General features: G+C 49.0%; 1 protein-coding gene across 6 annotated transcripts in view; it reads left to right on the top strand.

The window, feature by feature from the left end:
* Positions 1-787: 787 nt before the first annotated feature.
* Positions 788-15539, top strand: part of TMCO4 (transmembrane and coiled-coil domains 4) — an 82741-nt gene continuing 67989 nt past the window's right edge. For 5 of the 6 annotated variants that reach the window (XM_081817620.1, XM_081817623.1, XM_081817625.1 and 2 more), the window contains exons 1-5: positions 788-917; positions 4712-4859; positions 9180-9357; positions 13094-13268; positions 13901-13928. In XM_081817620.1, coding sequence (XP_081673746.1) covers positions 9188-9357; positions 13094-13268; positions 13901-13928 — 373 coding nt within the window. In that variant the 5' untranslated portion in view covers positions 788-917; positions 4712-4859; positions 9180-9187. The remainder of the gene's footprint in view (positions 918-4711; positions 4860-9179; positions 9358-13093; positions 13269-13900; positions 13929-15539) is intronic. The other variant, XM_081817621.1, reaches the window with a different exon arrangement.

Raw genomic sequence — 15539 nt, 5'->3', positions numbered from 1 at the left:
AAGTAGAAACCACCATTCATTCATCAGATGTTTATAAGTGCCTACTGTGCTTGCGTAAGGGCAGAAAGAGATAGACAATAAGCAACGGGTGTAAACAAGTAAATGATCCAGTATGTCGGACAGTGATTCGTGCTGCGGACCAAGCAGAGGAGCCAGGGAAAGGGGATTGGGATGAAAGGCAGGGGCAGGGTGGTCTCACTGATCTGTGAGATTTAAGCAGAGCTAGGAAGGAGGTGAGGGAGCTGGCCATGTGGTTGTCTGCAGTAAGAGCATTCCGGGCAGAAGGAACAGACTATGCAAAGACCTTGAGGGGAGAGCGTGCCTGATGGGCTCCAGGAGCAGCGAGGAGGGTGTGCAGCTAGAGCAGAGCGAGTGAGGGGGAGAGGGGGAGGAGGGTGGAGAGGCTAGGGGCCAGATTGCACATAGCGCAGGCACCACTGGAAGAACTGTGACTCTGGAAAGGGGGTTAGTGGAGGTTTGGAGCCGAGAAGGACATGATGACTTCAGGTGGAGATGGAGCTCTCTGGCCGCAGCGTGGTGGACAGCTACTGGGGAGAACAGACAGAGCAGGAGTCCCGTGGGGAGGCTCCTGCCGGGATCCACCTGAGATGAGGTTGGCTTGCACCAGGGTGCTAGTGGGGGAGGAATGAAGCAACCGTAATGTGGACGGAGTGTCATACAACCTGAGCGTCCATCCCAATGGCACGCTGTCCCCCCACTCCACCACCTGCCCATCCTCCAGGCTGCTGAAGTGAGATGGGATAGGAACTTTCCCTCTGTGCCAACATCCCTCTCTTCCTCTGGTCTGTAGTGGGATTGTCCAAAACACTCTGGATTCTTCTGTGTTGGAACTGTTGCCATGGAGACCTCCTGAGATGCTACAGTACAGTGGCTTCCAGTTTAACGTCCAGAGAGAGGTATCGAATGAATGGGCTTCTCTCCTAAAATGCTGGAGGGGGGCGGGGTGGGGGAGTGGACTGGGACTGCCTAGAATCCTCCCTTCTAGGACCGTCTCAAGGTTGTGTGTGTGTATGAACTTTGAACTACCATCTTCAGAGTTTCTGGCCTAAGAACGATGCTGTAGCTCTATTTGTTGTGAAGGGTTTCTTCAACCAAATGCTTTTCTTTCTCCTCGGCTCCAGAACAGTTAGTCCCCAGCCCTCCCATAATACCGTTGTTATCCCACTAGTGATGCTTCTGTTATCGTACTGCAGGCTCATTTAAAAACTCAACTGTAGGGGTGCCTGGGTGGCTCAGTCAGCTAAGTGTCCGACTTGATTGCAGCTCAGGTCATGATCTCAGGGCTGTGAGATCAAGCCCGCCATCAGGCTCTGCGCTGGGCATGGAGTCTGCTTGAGATTCTCCCTCTTCTTCTTCCCCTCCCTCCATCCCCCTCTCTAAAAAAAAAGAAAGAAAAGAAAAAAAAACCTCAATTCTAACCAGTTCACCAGAAAAAGAAGGAAAGAGAAAGAGAACACCTCTCCCCACCTGCCCCATACACATACATTCACATCAAATTTGACCTTGGCCTTTACTGGCTGCTCCAAGGGGTAAAAAAGGCCATAATGGGCTGCCGTGTAAAGAAGTTTAGGGGCGGGGCGCCTGGGTGGCTCAGTCAGTTAAGCATCTGCCTTTGGTTCAGGTCATGATCTCAGGGTCCTGGGATCAAGCCCCGCATTGGGCTCCCCACTCAGCAGGGGCTCTGCTTCTCCCTCTCCCTCTCCCTCTGTCCCTCCCCACCACTCATGTATGCTCTCTCTCTCTCTCAAATAAATAAATAAGATCTTTATTTAAAAAAAAAAAAGAAACACAAAAGAAGTTCATTCTTGCATGTGATCTCCTAAAAGCTCCGGTCATGGAGTTTTAAGGATGATTTAAAGGATGTTCCAGGATGATATTGATCATATTTGTTTTCTCCTCGGTGCTGACTTGGGGACTTTTCATCTCCCCAAGAGGAAATCCTGCTGAGTCGTTTACAGCGTTACTTAACAAATATGGGCTGGGCACCTACTGTGGGTGCTTGCAGAGCCAAGGACAACTGTTGTGGAATGGCTCTCTACCCCCACTACTGATAATAACAGCTCAGCCAGCATTTTCTTTGGCGGTAGGTAATGTAGCTGGCTAGATAAAACTCACAATCATAGACCATCATGCCACCGCCCACGCCGACGTAATGCTCGTCTATCCTGGGCCCGGGCTTTGCAGTCCAGCCATGGGTGAGCGTTCGCCGTGCTGGCTCTCGCTATGTATATGTTCTCTCCCTGCCAATTGGTGCTCTTCTGGGTCAAGTGCAGGACTCTCAGAGTCTCTTGGTGTCTTCACAGCACCTGGACAGGAACAGATCCCCAGGAGACCCGTGATATTGGGAAGTTACTCCGTCCATCAGTGACCTCCTAGGCCCTGGGTGCCACTGGACCAGCTCTCTGCACGCTAGTTGGCCCCAGGGCGTGGAGTCACCACTGGCCCTGACCACTGGTCTTTTTCTCACTGCGGGAATCCAGCACTCCATCTTAAAACCAGTTTAGCTTCTCAGACATACTTGAGAATCTCAGCTCCTCTTAGACAGACCCTGATCCCAAATCAGACCAAGCAAGGGGTAGAGTCCCCTGAGGACCAGTGTACACAGTTCAGGTGATAGATTTTCCAACCCCACAGCTGCCAGCACACTTCCTCAGTTGGGAGAGTTTGGGGGCCCAGCCCATCCAAGGGGACAGTCCACAGGGTTGGAAACAGTCCTCCATCACGTCATCATGGGTAGCTGGGGATTGCCTCAGCCTGTCATACTACCCTTTGTCCATTTTGTTGATTACAAGACCTGGTTGTTGGTCAGTGGAATGGGACTTAAGTGTGACCTCAGCCCCATGGGCTTGGTGGGCCACACGGGGCCAGGGCTGTTCGAGGTAAAGCACTCTTCTTCTGGGGATCGAGAGCCAAATTGGTTTTGATTAAAAAATTTTTTTCGTTATAAAAGCACCAATGCGCTCAGGATGGAAAATGTTAAAAACACAGAAAACTGGGGCACCTGGGTGGCTCAGTCAGTTAAGCGTCTGCCTTCGGCTCAGGTCATGATCCCAGGGTCCTGGGGTCGAGCCCACATCGGGCTCCCTGCTCCGCGGGAAGCCTGCTTCTCCCTCTCCCTCTGCCCTGCCCCTGCCTCCCCACCTCCAACCTCGCTCTGCTTGCTCTCTCTCTTGTGCTCTCTATCAAATAAATAAAATCTTTTAAAAAATACAGAAAAGTAGGAAGAACAAAACCCAATTACTTCTAGTCCCACAGCCCCGCCACCGAGAGACAATGATCATTGACCTTTGGCTAGATTTCCTTGTGATCTTTTTGTTCGGTGAAACGTTTTTTTAAAAAACCTACCTGGAATCATATTGTATATCCAGTGGTAGGCTGTTAACCATCTCTCTGGAAAATAAAATCCGTCATGGGTAGCATCTGCCACTTTCTGTGGTGTCACTGCTCCCACTATGGCCCATCTCAGGCTGCCAGAGTCGTGCAGAATCAGTTCTCCCCAGCCAGAATGAGCCTGTGTCGGCACCAATGTTATAATTTAAAATCATGACCTTTTTTTTCTGATCTTAAAATCAATATATACTCATTACCGCAAATTTTTAAAACATGAACAATAAAGAAAAACAGTCAACGGTCCAGAATCCAAGACCCTCCTACTTAGAGATAGAGACACTCTGCTGGCCTCCACATACACTAGGGAGCTTTCTTCAGAGTTCAGAAGCAACACATATTTATGGCAGAAAATTGGGAAAATCCAGAAAAGTCTCCGGTATCTCGCCTTTCATAGAGAATTTGGGAGAATATCCTTCCAGCCGTTTTGTCTTCTCTGCGTCTTTCTAACATGAATGGACTCATAGCTTGAATCTCGTAGTTTGTAGGCGTGGTGTTGGCACATTCTCACGCCCCAGGGGAAGGGGCTATCCAGGAGAAGGGCCTTATCCCTGATAACTCCTTTAAAAAGGATTAAAGAGGCAGAAAATAATGTTCTGGTTCTTTGGCATGGAAAATGGCCGTTAGGATGAAACTCAGATTATTTGAAGTTTTGGGGGACCCTGGGTAATTCCAGATACTTGGCCCCTGCCCCATCTCCCTTCCTCATCTGATGCTCAATTTAAGTGTAAGAACAGGAGTGCCTTTGGGGAGAGAATTAGCAGGAAAATCTAGCTCTTAAGCCTAAAAGCTAGTTCATTCATTCATTCCTGTAACAGACATCTTTTTTTTTTTTTAATTTATTTTTTTTTTTAAAGATTTTATTTATTTATTTGACAGAGAGAGACACAGCGAGAGAGGGAACACAAGCAGGGGGAGTGGGAGAGGGAGAAGCAGGCTCCCTGCAGAGCAGGGAGCCCGATGCGGGACTCGATCCCAAGACCCTGGGATCATGACCTGAGCTGAAGGCAGTCGCTTAACCAACTGAGCCACCCAGGCGCCCCATCTTTTTTTTTTTATTAAAGATTTTTTTCATTTATTCATTTGAGAGAGAGAGGGCAAGGGAGCTAGAGCACAGGCAAGGGGGAGGGGCAGAGGGAGAAGGAGAAGCAGACTCCCCACTGAGTGGGGAGCCCGATGTGGGGCTCGATCCCAGGACCCTGAGATCATGCTGGGGCCAAGGCCCAGAGGTAGTAGGTAGAAGTGGTAGCGAGGCTCCCCTGAGCCCCAGGCTAACCCGATCCCTCTGTCTCTCCTCCTCCAGATCCCACACCCTATGGACCCACAGGCTGGTTTTTCTGGTTTGTTTCCCCTAGGGCAATTGGCATATTTCTCCAAGAACCTTCAAGAAGCTGAACAGCCTGTTTTCAGACTTAGAGAGGGGAGGCCAACAACTGTTTCCTGAAATTTGGGTAAGTGTTATTTAAGGTTTCTTTTCCTTCACAACCTCACCATTATTTAAGATTGTCTTATTTTAAATGTTCTGAGTTTTGGGGATTAACATAAGAATAAAAAAATAAATAAATAAATGTTATGAGTTTGCATATTGTCTGTCTCCTTCGTGGGAACATACCTCCACGATGGAGGGGTGCTGTCTGCCTTTGTCTCTGCTGTGCCCGCAGCGTGTGGGGTGACACCTGGCGCCTATAAGCACATATATGTGTTTATTAAACGCACTAGTTCATTTGGGGTGAGGTGGACATTTATTTTTCATTTACTTAGAACTTAAGAAAAGGTCTTTAAAATTCTGTAGAGACATCCTGCTGCTTTTTTCAAAGCTTTCTGTCTTAAAATAATTACAGTCTCACAGGCAGTTGCAAAATAAGTACCGAGAGGTCCCACAAACCCTTACTCCGCATCCCCGTGGCCGCTGCCTTTACAATGAAGTCTGACTCCTGAGCTGGAAGAACGTGGTCCGGCATGGTGTGGCCCCCAGCAGCTTCCCCACCTGCTCATTTCTTCCCTCGCACCCCTCAATGCCCACCTACTGTCCAAGGCCTGGCTACACTGAGCATCTTTTTGGTTCTTCAAAAGCATCTTCTCTCTTCTACCTCTGGGTCTTGATACATGCCATCCCCTGTGCCCAGAACGTGCTCTTCCTACCACCCCACCCCTATCTGACGCCACCTTCTCTTGGAAGCCACTTCTGGGCTGCAGGCCCCTGTTTGTATCCCTCCATCTGTGCACCCCACCCCCACCCAATCCCAGTGTTTGTCCTGCTGGTTTGTCATCGTCTGTTTGCTTGTCTGTCTCTACCATGGCGCAGTTTCTTCTGCGGAATACCCTCTCCCATCCACCTGCTGGGCTGTCCCCTTGTTTCCTGCAGACACCTTTCAACCATATACCGTTGTCACCCCCTCCTACCCCATCACTTCGTAGCCCCTCACCCTAATTGTTCTTCTCAGATGATGGCTTCCTGACCCAGTTGTTTAGGGCGTGGATCCTACAGTCAGACCTGAGTGTGAATCTTGGTTCCACCACTAACTACATGATCTTGGGCAAGTTACTTAGATTATTATCATGTATTGCTGTATTCTTTTTTTAAAGATTTTATTTATTTATTGGGGCACCTGGGTGCCTCAGTCATTAAGCGTCTGCCTTCAGTTCAGGTCATGATCCCGGGGTCCTGGGATCGAGCCCCCCATCAGGCTCCCTGCTCGGCGGGGAGCCTGCTTCTCCCTCTCCCACTCCCCCTGCTTGTGTTCTCTCTCTTGCTGTCTCTCTGTCAAATATATAAATAAAACTAAAAAAAAAAAAAAAGATTGTATTTAGATTGTATTTATTTATTTATTTATTTTAGAGAAAGAGAGCGAGTGAGCTGAGGCAGGGGCAGCAGGAGAGGGAACCTCAAGTAGACTCTGCGCTAAGCACATAGCCCAATGTGGAGCTCAGTCTCACGACCCTGAGATCTTGACCTGAGCCAAAACCAAGAGTCGGACGCTTCACCGACTGAGTCACCCAGGTGCCCCCTGTCTCCCACCAGAATGCAAGCAGGGAAAAGCACTTAGCCTCTCTGAGTTTGTTTCTCAGCTATAGGAGGGGTGAATCATAATGGTTCACGTCATACTTAACCTTACATGATACTTGTGAGAATTAATTGCATTGGAAAGTGCTTTGTAAACTGTTATATGCTGTACAGATGTTGGTTTGTTGCCTTTAACTACTTCAGGGTTATTTTGCAAAGCTAATGAAATATTCGCTGTGCACAGACTTTTATTCATTTTTTTAAATATTCATTTATTTATTTAATTTTTTTTTCTTTAAAGATTTTATTTATTTATTTATTAGAGAGCGAGAGAGAGAGAAACAGCATGAGAGGGGAGAGGGTCAGAGGGAGAAGCAAGCTCCCCACCGAGCTGGGAGCCTGATGCGGGACTCGATCCCAGGACTCTGGGATCTTGACCTGAGCCGAAGGCAGTCACTTAACCAACTGAGCCACCCAGGCGCCCATGCACAGACTTTTAAATAAGTCCTCTGTAGAAGTAATATTTCAAGGACAAAAATTTTTATTGCTCAGCTGGATGAGAATGAATTTAGGGACCAAAGCCAGTGTGGAGTGTGGGTATTAGACTCGAAATCTCTTGATCAAGGACAAAAATTTTTATTGCTCAGCTGGATGAGAATGAATTTAGGGACCAAAGCCAGTGCGGAGTGTGGGTATTAGACTCGAAATCTCTTGATAATATGATGAGTGTTTAAGCAGAAGTGGTGGCCAAGAGCTCTGGCTTTGGGCTCCAGCCTGCCATTTACTGGCTGTGTGATTCGGGCCCAGTTACTTCTCCTCTGTTTGCAGACTGGACATGATGGTAGTGCCTGGCTCATAGAGTCAGCTGAGACTGGGCGCATTAACACTGCAGCCCCAGGGCCTGGCCCCCAGCAACAGGCACATAATGTTAGCTCTTGCCATTATGTGGGCACCTCTGCTATGTGCCAGGCACTGTGCTGAGCATTTCATTGATTTGTTTGTTGGTTTTTTAAAAAGATTTATTTATTTATTTATTTGAGAGAGAGTGTGCATGCATGTCAGCGAGCACGAGTGGGGGGAGTCAGATGCTTAACCGACTGAGCCACCCAGGCCCCGTGTTTGTTGATTGTTTAATGCATTTATTTCTTTAACAAACATTTATGTGGCATGAGTCCAATGCCAGGCTTTGTTCTAAGTGCTTTACAAATACTAACCCACATAGCTATGTCACTTGCTGCCAATCTAGGTCCTCCAGGCAGATACTGTTATAGTCCCATTGTCAGATGAAGAAGTGTAAGTGCAGAGAGGTTGAGTTGCCCAGGGCTCCATAGGTGCTTGGATTCATGCCCAGGTCTGTCTGGTCCTGAGCCTGCATTCATATCCATAATGCCCTGTGGTCAAGGAAGGTTCCCTTCCTAGTACTCACTCCTAGGACCCTTCCTGCCCCTTGGATGTCTGACTTGGCTTGGTCTGTCCCCTCCCCTGCTTTCCCTGCTTCCCCTTCTGCCCCTTGGAAAGAAGGAAAGAATAAAGGGAGGGGAAAAAGGAGAGCTCCCCCATCCCTTCCTTCTCTCCTTCCTTCCCTTCATTGAAATGTAACATATATAGAGTACACAAATCTTTTTTTTTTTTTTTAGTGGGAAACGAAGCAGTTTATTGAGTGATAGCAAAGTGATAGTACAAAGCTCCCAAGGAGGGAGGGGATCCAAGAGGATTGCCCTAGAGTACACAAATCTTAAGTCTTAAGCCTTAAGCTTGATGAATTTTTAAATATATTTATACCCATGTAATCACACTGGGTGATACAGATACAGAACATTTCCATCATCCAGAAGCCTCACTGTGCCCCTTCTGAGCCAGTACTTACTGCCTTCCATGGGCAACCTCTCTTCCATCTTCTTTCACCCTAGATTGGTTCGACCTGTTCTTCAAGTTCATATGAACACAGTTCCACAGATAAGTATGTCTGCTTATCATTGTGCCTGTGGGGTTCGCTCATGTTGTTGTGGTTAGCCAGACTTCATCCTTTTTCACTGCTTTGTAATATTCCATGGTCTGAATATGGTGCAGTTTTTCCATTCCACTGTGGACAAACATGTGACTTGCTTCTGGTTTGGGACTATTGTGAATGAAGCTGTGAATGGAGCGTTCATGTACATGCCCTCTGGTGGACATAAGTCCTCGTTTCTCAGGAGTAGAATTACTGGGGCATAGAAAAGACATACATTTAGCTTTAGTGGAAAATGTCAAACCATTTTCCAAAAGGCTGTACCACAAATAACTCCCACCAGCAGCATGTGGAAGTTCTGTGTCCCTTTCCTCATCAACACTTAGTATTGTCAGACTTTTAATTTTAGCCATTCTGACGAGTAAGTAGCAGTGTCTCTTTGGGGCTTTAATTTATTTCTCTGATGACTACAATGTTGGAACTTCATGTGCTTATTGGCCATTGGGTATCTTTTATGAAGTACCTGTTCAGGTGTTTTGCCCATTTTTAAATTTGCCTTATTTCTTTTTCTTCATGACTTATAGGGGTTGTTTATATACTAGGGTACAAATCCTTTGTTGATACACATTGAAATATCTGCCCTAGTCCATGGTGTGTGTTTTCACTCTCTTGAAGATGATGAATAGCAGCTCTTAATTTGAATGAAGGTTCATTTATCAGCCTTTTCTTTCATGATTGGTAGTCATTGTGTCCCATTTAAGTAACTTTTACCTACCCCCTGGTTGCATTTTTCAGAGATTTTTTTTTTTTATCCTGCAGGGCTGGAAATGGCCACACGGGACAGAGCGAGCCAGAGGCTGCCTCTGGTGGCCGAGCCGGCCGTGGAGGGAGGTCCACATCTGCCCACGGGCCGCGAGTTGGCCGAGGCCAGCCGCTTTGCCTATGCTGCCCTCTGTGGCATCTCCCTGTCCCAGCTCTTTCCAGAACCTGAGCAAAGGTGAGTGCTCTTGTATCACAGAGGGAATGTCATGCTTCTTCAAGGAGGCCATTATTAACAGCCAGGCCACCTACTGGGCGCTACCGGCAAAGGGGAGAAAGTCATTGTCCTTACCTTTAAAGAGTTCACAATCTGGGGGATAAGACATACCTCATTCGGTACTTACTCATTTACCTACACCAAGCATTTTCTGAGCACCTACTGTGTGCCAGGTATGATTACATGGAAGGTATACATGAATGAGATGAATACAGACACTCCCTGCCCTCAAAAAGAACACAGTCTAATGGGAGAAAAGATACTTATTCATGCATGCAACATGCATTTATTGAGCACCTACTCTATACTAGGTGTACTGCTGGGAGAAAAACAAGGCCTGGCTCCTGCCCTCTAGAGGCTTATAATCTGGGGTAGAGCACCCGAATAACTGACTACCATTACTAGAAGACAGGGTAAGTGCCTGGATAGGTTTAAACCAGGTGTCACAGGAACAAAAGATGGACAGGTTGAATGACACCAGGAGGAGGGGCGCACAGGTGAGACAGACTTTCCTCGGGGAGAACAGAGTTGACTCAGGGACAGATTAGATGCTGTGGATGTTGCAGAGAGAGGAGCTCACTATGGCCCCAAAGCTCCAGGTGGTGGGCGGAGCTAGAAGGACAGAAATACCATTACTGTGACAGGAAACAACAGATGGGAGCAGGAAAAGACAGGAAGTTTTTGGGTCTGCAGTATTTTCAAGACTTACCCCAAAAACGTCCCCCATGAGTAAACTTTCCCACGCCTTAGGTCTTACCTGGGTTTTTATTTGTTTTGTTTGTCTTTTCATCTCTCCCACCGGATTGAATACTTGAGCGTATTCGTCTCCTTGGGCGTCACCTCCAGGAAGCCTTCCCAGAGCCTCCCCAAGCCCCAGACCAGGGTGTTTCTCCAGCCATATGTTCAGCGACCCAGCCCTGCAGCCACCATGCTGCCCTGCAGCTCTTCCCACACCCACCACCCCTCCAGTTTGGGCTCCTGGAGGGCGGGAGCTGCCTTGTTCACCTGTGAGCCCCTAGAGTCTCTGGTACAGCTCGGTGTACCCCACAAACCGGTACATGGTGGGGGAAGACCTTTGTGTACTTTGTTTCCATAAACAAATGTTCATGAACCTGCACTGTGTGCCAGGCCTGTGCTGAGCACCTCCTGGGAGGGCACATAGAGAAGCGAGTCATTGTCTTGTGTGCCCCCCGCCCCGCAAACACACACACATCTGGGTACCACTGTAAGCCCACGTGCTCCTGCCCGGCCGGAAGCCCGGAAGCATTTGCCCTGGGGTGTTTCCTTCCTGAAAGTTTCCCTTTCAGAAGGCCAATTCATTCCACGTGGTTGATCTCTGTGTTCTTAGGCCCAAAACACATTTGAAAAACAATTTTGACCATGTTACAACTCAGATAGGCCATTGGTTTCAGTAATCTTTAGAAGGCACCCTGTGGACGTTTTTGTTCCACACAGGACATGAAAGCAAGCCTTTTTTACTGTATTTCGTATCTGAGCCGTAAACGTCGCAGATGCCATTCCCTACAATTAACTCTGTTTATTAAATGTGGAGAAATTATGGGGGGGAGCAGGGGACGGCACATGTGTTCTGTGAAGAGCCAGGTGCCTTAGGCTCACAGGCCATGTAGCTTTTGTAGTAGTCAGAGGATGGGTGTGGCTGTGTTCCAATAAAACTTTATTGGAACAAAAGCAGGCTGCAGGCCCCCTCCGGCCCACATGGGTAGTTTGCCAGCCCCTGGCGAGTAGGAGGAGCTTTGGACTCAGGATGAGAAACCCTGGATTTCGGGTGAGGTTTTGCCCCTTCCCAGTGCCGAGACCCTTGATTTAACGTCTGCAGCCAGGTGCTCCATCAGCAAGTGGGGGCCAGGACGCAAGGGAATGTTTGGTGGACCTGCTTAGCGCCCGGCGCTTGGTGAGCGCCCAGGCAGGTAATCACTGAGGAGGAGCAGTGTCTGTTGTGGTTAAGCAAGACCTCTGGTGTCGTGGAGATAGATGAACCCTAGACCTGTCACTTCAGCTCTCTGGGGCTGCCTTTCCTTATCTCTAGACTGGGGGTAAAAATAACACCTCCCTCTCTGGTGGGGATGTGGTGAGACGTAAATGAGTCGGTGTGAATAAAGCACTTATCTGGCCCAGAGGCTGAAGGATCATTGCTCTGTGATTGTCATTTGTTATCATTGTTGCTGCTGATTTTCACCCATTTTGGCTAAACCAGCAAGCACATTAGAAGCAATTCCCAAAGCCCTGCAGTCTAGAACACTGTTATGTAATCTGTTGCTGTATTGCCAGTTTATGTACGTATTCATTAATTCATTCGTTCATTTATTTTTTTTTAAGATTTTATTTATTTATTTGACAGAGTGAGCGAGAGGGAGCACAAGTAGGGGGAGCTGAAGAGGGAGAGGGAGAAGCAGACTCCCCACTGAGCAGGGAGCCCGATTCCTCAACTAACTGAGCCATCTGGGCACCCCTCATTTCTTCATTGAAAGAAACACATATGTAGCGCTTTATATGGGCCAGATTTTGTTTAAGTACAAGGACAAATGTTAACATAATCCTTTCAGCGACCCTATGAAATGGGTTTCTTCATTATCGCCACCATTTTATAGATGAAGAAACTGAGGCACAGAGAGGTTGAGTAACTTGTCCAAGATCACACAGGTAGTAGCCGTGCTGGGACTGGAACCAGAGTCTGTGCTCTTGACCCCTCCTCTCTTATGATGAGATGCTTTTCTACGTCCAAGATTTTTTTCCTGGACACAGGGCCAGGCCATGCCCTCGTTGACCTGTAAGTAATGTTTAGCTCATGAAGTCATTCCCTGCCTCCGCACATACCCACATAACCGCCCCGGGGTTATCCCGGTAGATTGCCACGGGGCAAATGATAATAACTGTACTAGCAGTAGCTAACATTTATTGGGGGTTATCAAGTGCCAGGCCCTATTACAATGTCACTTAATCTTTCTATCCAGTCTCTGAGGCATATCCTGTTATCGTCCGCATTTTATAGCAGAGGAAAACCAAGCTAAGAGAGGTGAAGTACGGGCATGAAGACAGTCACCGAGGGAGCCAGGACTCCCCCCCCAGGCCCTGGACGTCAGAGCCCGACTCTGAAACCTCTTCTCCATTGCCTTCCCTTGGTCACCTTAGGAATAAAAGTCGGGAGGCCAGCCGACATTCCTTGGGCATCTCCTACAGGCTCTACTCTGGGGGCTTCATGTGCACTGTCCCGTTGAATCCTCAAACAGCCTTATGAGGTTGGTCTCTTAAATGCATTTGCAGATAGGGAAACTGAGGCACAGGGAGGTCAGTTTACTTGGCAGTGTGCTGCGTTGCTCAGATGTCCCTTTGGCAACGGCCTCCTCCCGCTGCAGAGAGGGCTGCCTCAGCTGAGCAGAGCCACCTTGCCCACGCTTCCGCCCCCCTCCCCCGGCGTGTCGCGCGGCCCGAGGGTGTGTGCATCCCGTGCCTGTGTCCACCCTGCCGTGAGCTTCTCACCCGACGTGGTGTCTTGCACCTCTGGTTCCTCAGCCCCTTAGGTGTCTGGCTGTCCATCTTCTTCCATGGGCCACCGTCACCGTGGTTTCCGTACGTGCTGGCTGTTCCCACCCGTGACTGCGTCTGACCTACACTTCCCAGCGGCCTTGTGAGACCTGTTCTGGAAGCCTTGGGGATCTAAGGCACGTCTGTCTTTCAGCTCCTTCTGCACAGAGTTTGTGGCGGGCCTCGTGAAGTGGCTGGAGTTGCCCAAAGCCGTCTTGCCAACCATGACTGCTTTTGCCAACGGCCTGGGAGGCGAAGGCGCAGATGTGTTTGCTCCGATTTTATTGAAGGACCCCATCTTGAAGGACGACCCATTGGTGATCATTCAGGTACACCCACCACCCAGGGGGCGGCTTCTGGGGAAAGGAGAACAAAGTCAGTCTGAAAATCGCTTCTAGTGGGGTGGTATAGTTGAAAGATCAAACATTTGGGGGCACCTGGGTGGCTCAGTCAGTTGAGCGTCCGGCTCTTGGTTTTGGCTCAGGTCCTGATCTCAGGGTCCTGGGATTGGGCCTCACGTCGGGCTCCACACTCAGTGCAGAGTCTGCTTGTCCTTCTCACTCCCCCTCTGCTCCTCCACCCCCACTCACTCATGTTCTCTCTCTCTCTCTCAAATAAATAAAATTTTTAAATAAATAAATAAATAAAATATATCATTATAATATCACAGGATGATGATCATAGCTAATAGTAAATTATCATATTGAATATTTACCATTGATTTAATGTAATACTTACATGGTGCTTATTATGTACCTTACAAATACTAACTCATTTAATTTTCAAAGCAACTTTATGAGCGTAAGTAGGTAGTATGATCCTCCCCTTGTTATAAATGAGGAAACTGAGCCACAGAGAGGTTAAGTGACTTGTTCGGAGTGATGCAGGTGACAAGTGGCTTGGCCAGGAGCAGGCTAATTACCTATCAACATATTGCTAATTCCTGTTATTTTTTCCCCAGGACCTTCTGAGCTTCTCACTCAAGGATGGTGAGTTGATTTTTCTAAGTTCTATAAACTTACCACCTGTGGGACCATCCCCCATGGTCTTTTTAGTGCAGGGAAAGAAAGGGAACCCTGTGTAGTCAGGGAGCCAGTGAGCCCCTCGTTCGTGCCAAACACCATTGGGGCTCCGTAGCCATTATTTCAACTCTCCTCACAGGGTCCGGTGGTTTTACCTGCTAAGTAGCTCTTGAATCTGGTCCCTTCCCTGGCTGCACCCACCGCCCTGGTCTGAGCCACCATCACCCACTCCTGGATGACGGCAGGGGTGTCCTCACTGTTCTTCCTGCCCCCACTCTGGCCAGCAGTTTGGTCTCCGCACGGCAACTCAGTGATCTTTCCAGAGGCACGTGGGACGATGCTGGCTCCCGGCTCCGTCCCCACGTGACTCCCCCTGCCCTCAGGAGGGTGGCCCATGTGGGCTGGCCCCGGCCCCAGCCCCACCTCATCTCTCAGCACACCCCTTCCCGCTCTCCATGCCGACCTCCCTCCCTGAGTGCCTGTGCTTCCATGGACTTCGCAGGTGCCCTTCCCCTGCCCACAGAGCGTCCTGCTCCTCTTGCCCTCCTCCCTCCGCTCAGGCAGCACTTCCCTGGGGAAGCCTCTGGCCTCTGCCTGGGATGCTCGTCCCAGCACCATGAGGCCATGGCTGTGGTTGAACAGTTACTGGATTCTTTGCGGGCTTCCCCTCACACCGTAGCTCCAGGCAGGCAGCGCCACATCTGGTTTCCTTCACCGTGTGTTTCTAGTCCCTAACCCAGCACCTGGAACATAGTACATACTCAGTAGATATCTGATGAACGAATTAATGAGATAGATCTTATTGCCCTGTTTTGTGGATGAGGAAGTCGGCTCAGAGAGGTTAAGCAATTTACCCAAGGCTGCACAGTAAGTGGCAGTGTGGGATTCCACCTACTTTCTTTCCTGTGGCTGTCGTAACAAATTACCGTACGCGGGGAAGCTTGAAGCCACAGAAATGTATTCCCTCACAGCTTGGGAGGCCCAGATTCAGGAAGCAAGGTGTCAGCAGGATCTCGCTCCCTCAAGGCTGTAGGGGAGAATCCCTCTTGCCTCTCTCTGGGCATTCCTCAGCCTGCAGCCGCGTCTCTCTAGTCTCTGCCTTCATCGTCCCGTGGCCTGCTCCTCCCTTTCCTCTCCTCCCTGTACCTCCTGTAAGGACCTTGTACAGGGCGGCCTCATCCAGAGCCCTTTAATTTAATTATATCTGCAAAGACCCTCTTTCCAAATAAGGTCACCTTCCCAGCTTCCAGGACGTGGCTGTATCGTTTTGGGGAGTCACCATGCAACGCACTGCAGTGCCCAGGGTGTCCCACATCAGACCGCTACAGGGCTCCCTCACGAGCACCTCCCTGCCCCCCGTAGCTCCGCATCCGTTTGTCTCCACCCTCTCTGCCTGGGCCCCCCTGTCATTGTGTGTGTGGCTTCTATTCCCTGTGCTGGCGAGAGGTTTTGGCACAAAGACCCCCGATGTTTATTCTTTTTTTTTTTTTTTTAAAGATTTTATTTATTTATTTGAGAGAGAGAGAATGAGAGAGAGCACATGAGAGGGGGGAGGGTCAGAGGGAGAAGCAGACTCCC

Source organism: Leptonychotes weddellii, chromosome 4 (genome assembly GCF_054177405.1).
Source record: "Leptonychotes weddellii isolate Sample4059 chromosome 4, ASM5417740v2, whole genome shotgun sequence".
Lineage (NCBI taxonomy): Eukaryota > Metazoa > Chordata > Mammalia > Carnivora > Phocidae > Leptonychotes > Leptonychotes weddellii.
Note: the sequence above shows the minus strand (reverse complement) of the source record. Positions and strands in the feature narration are given on the sequence as shown.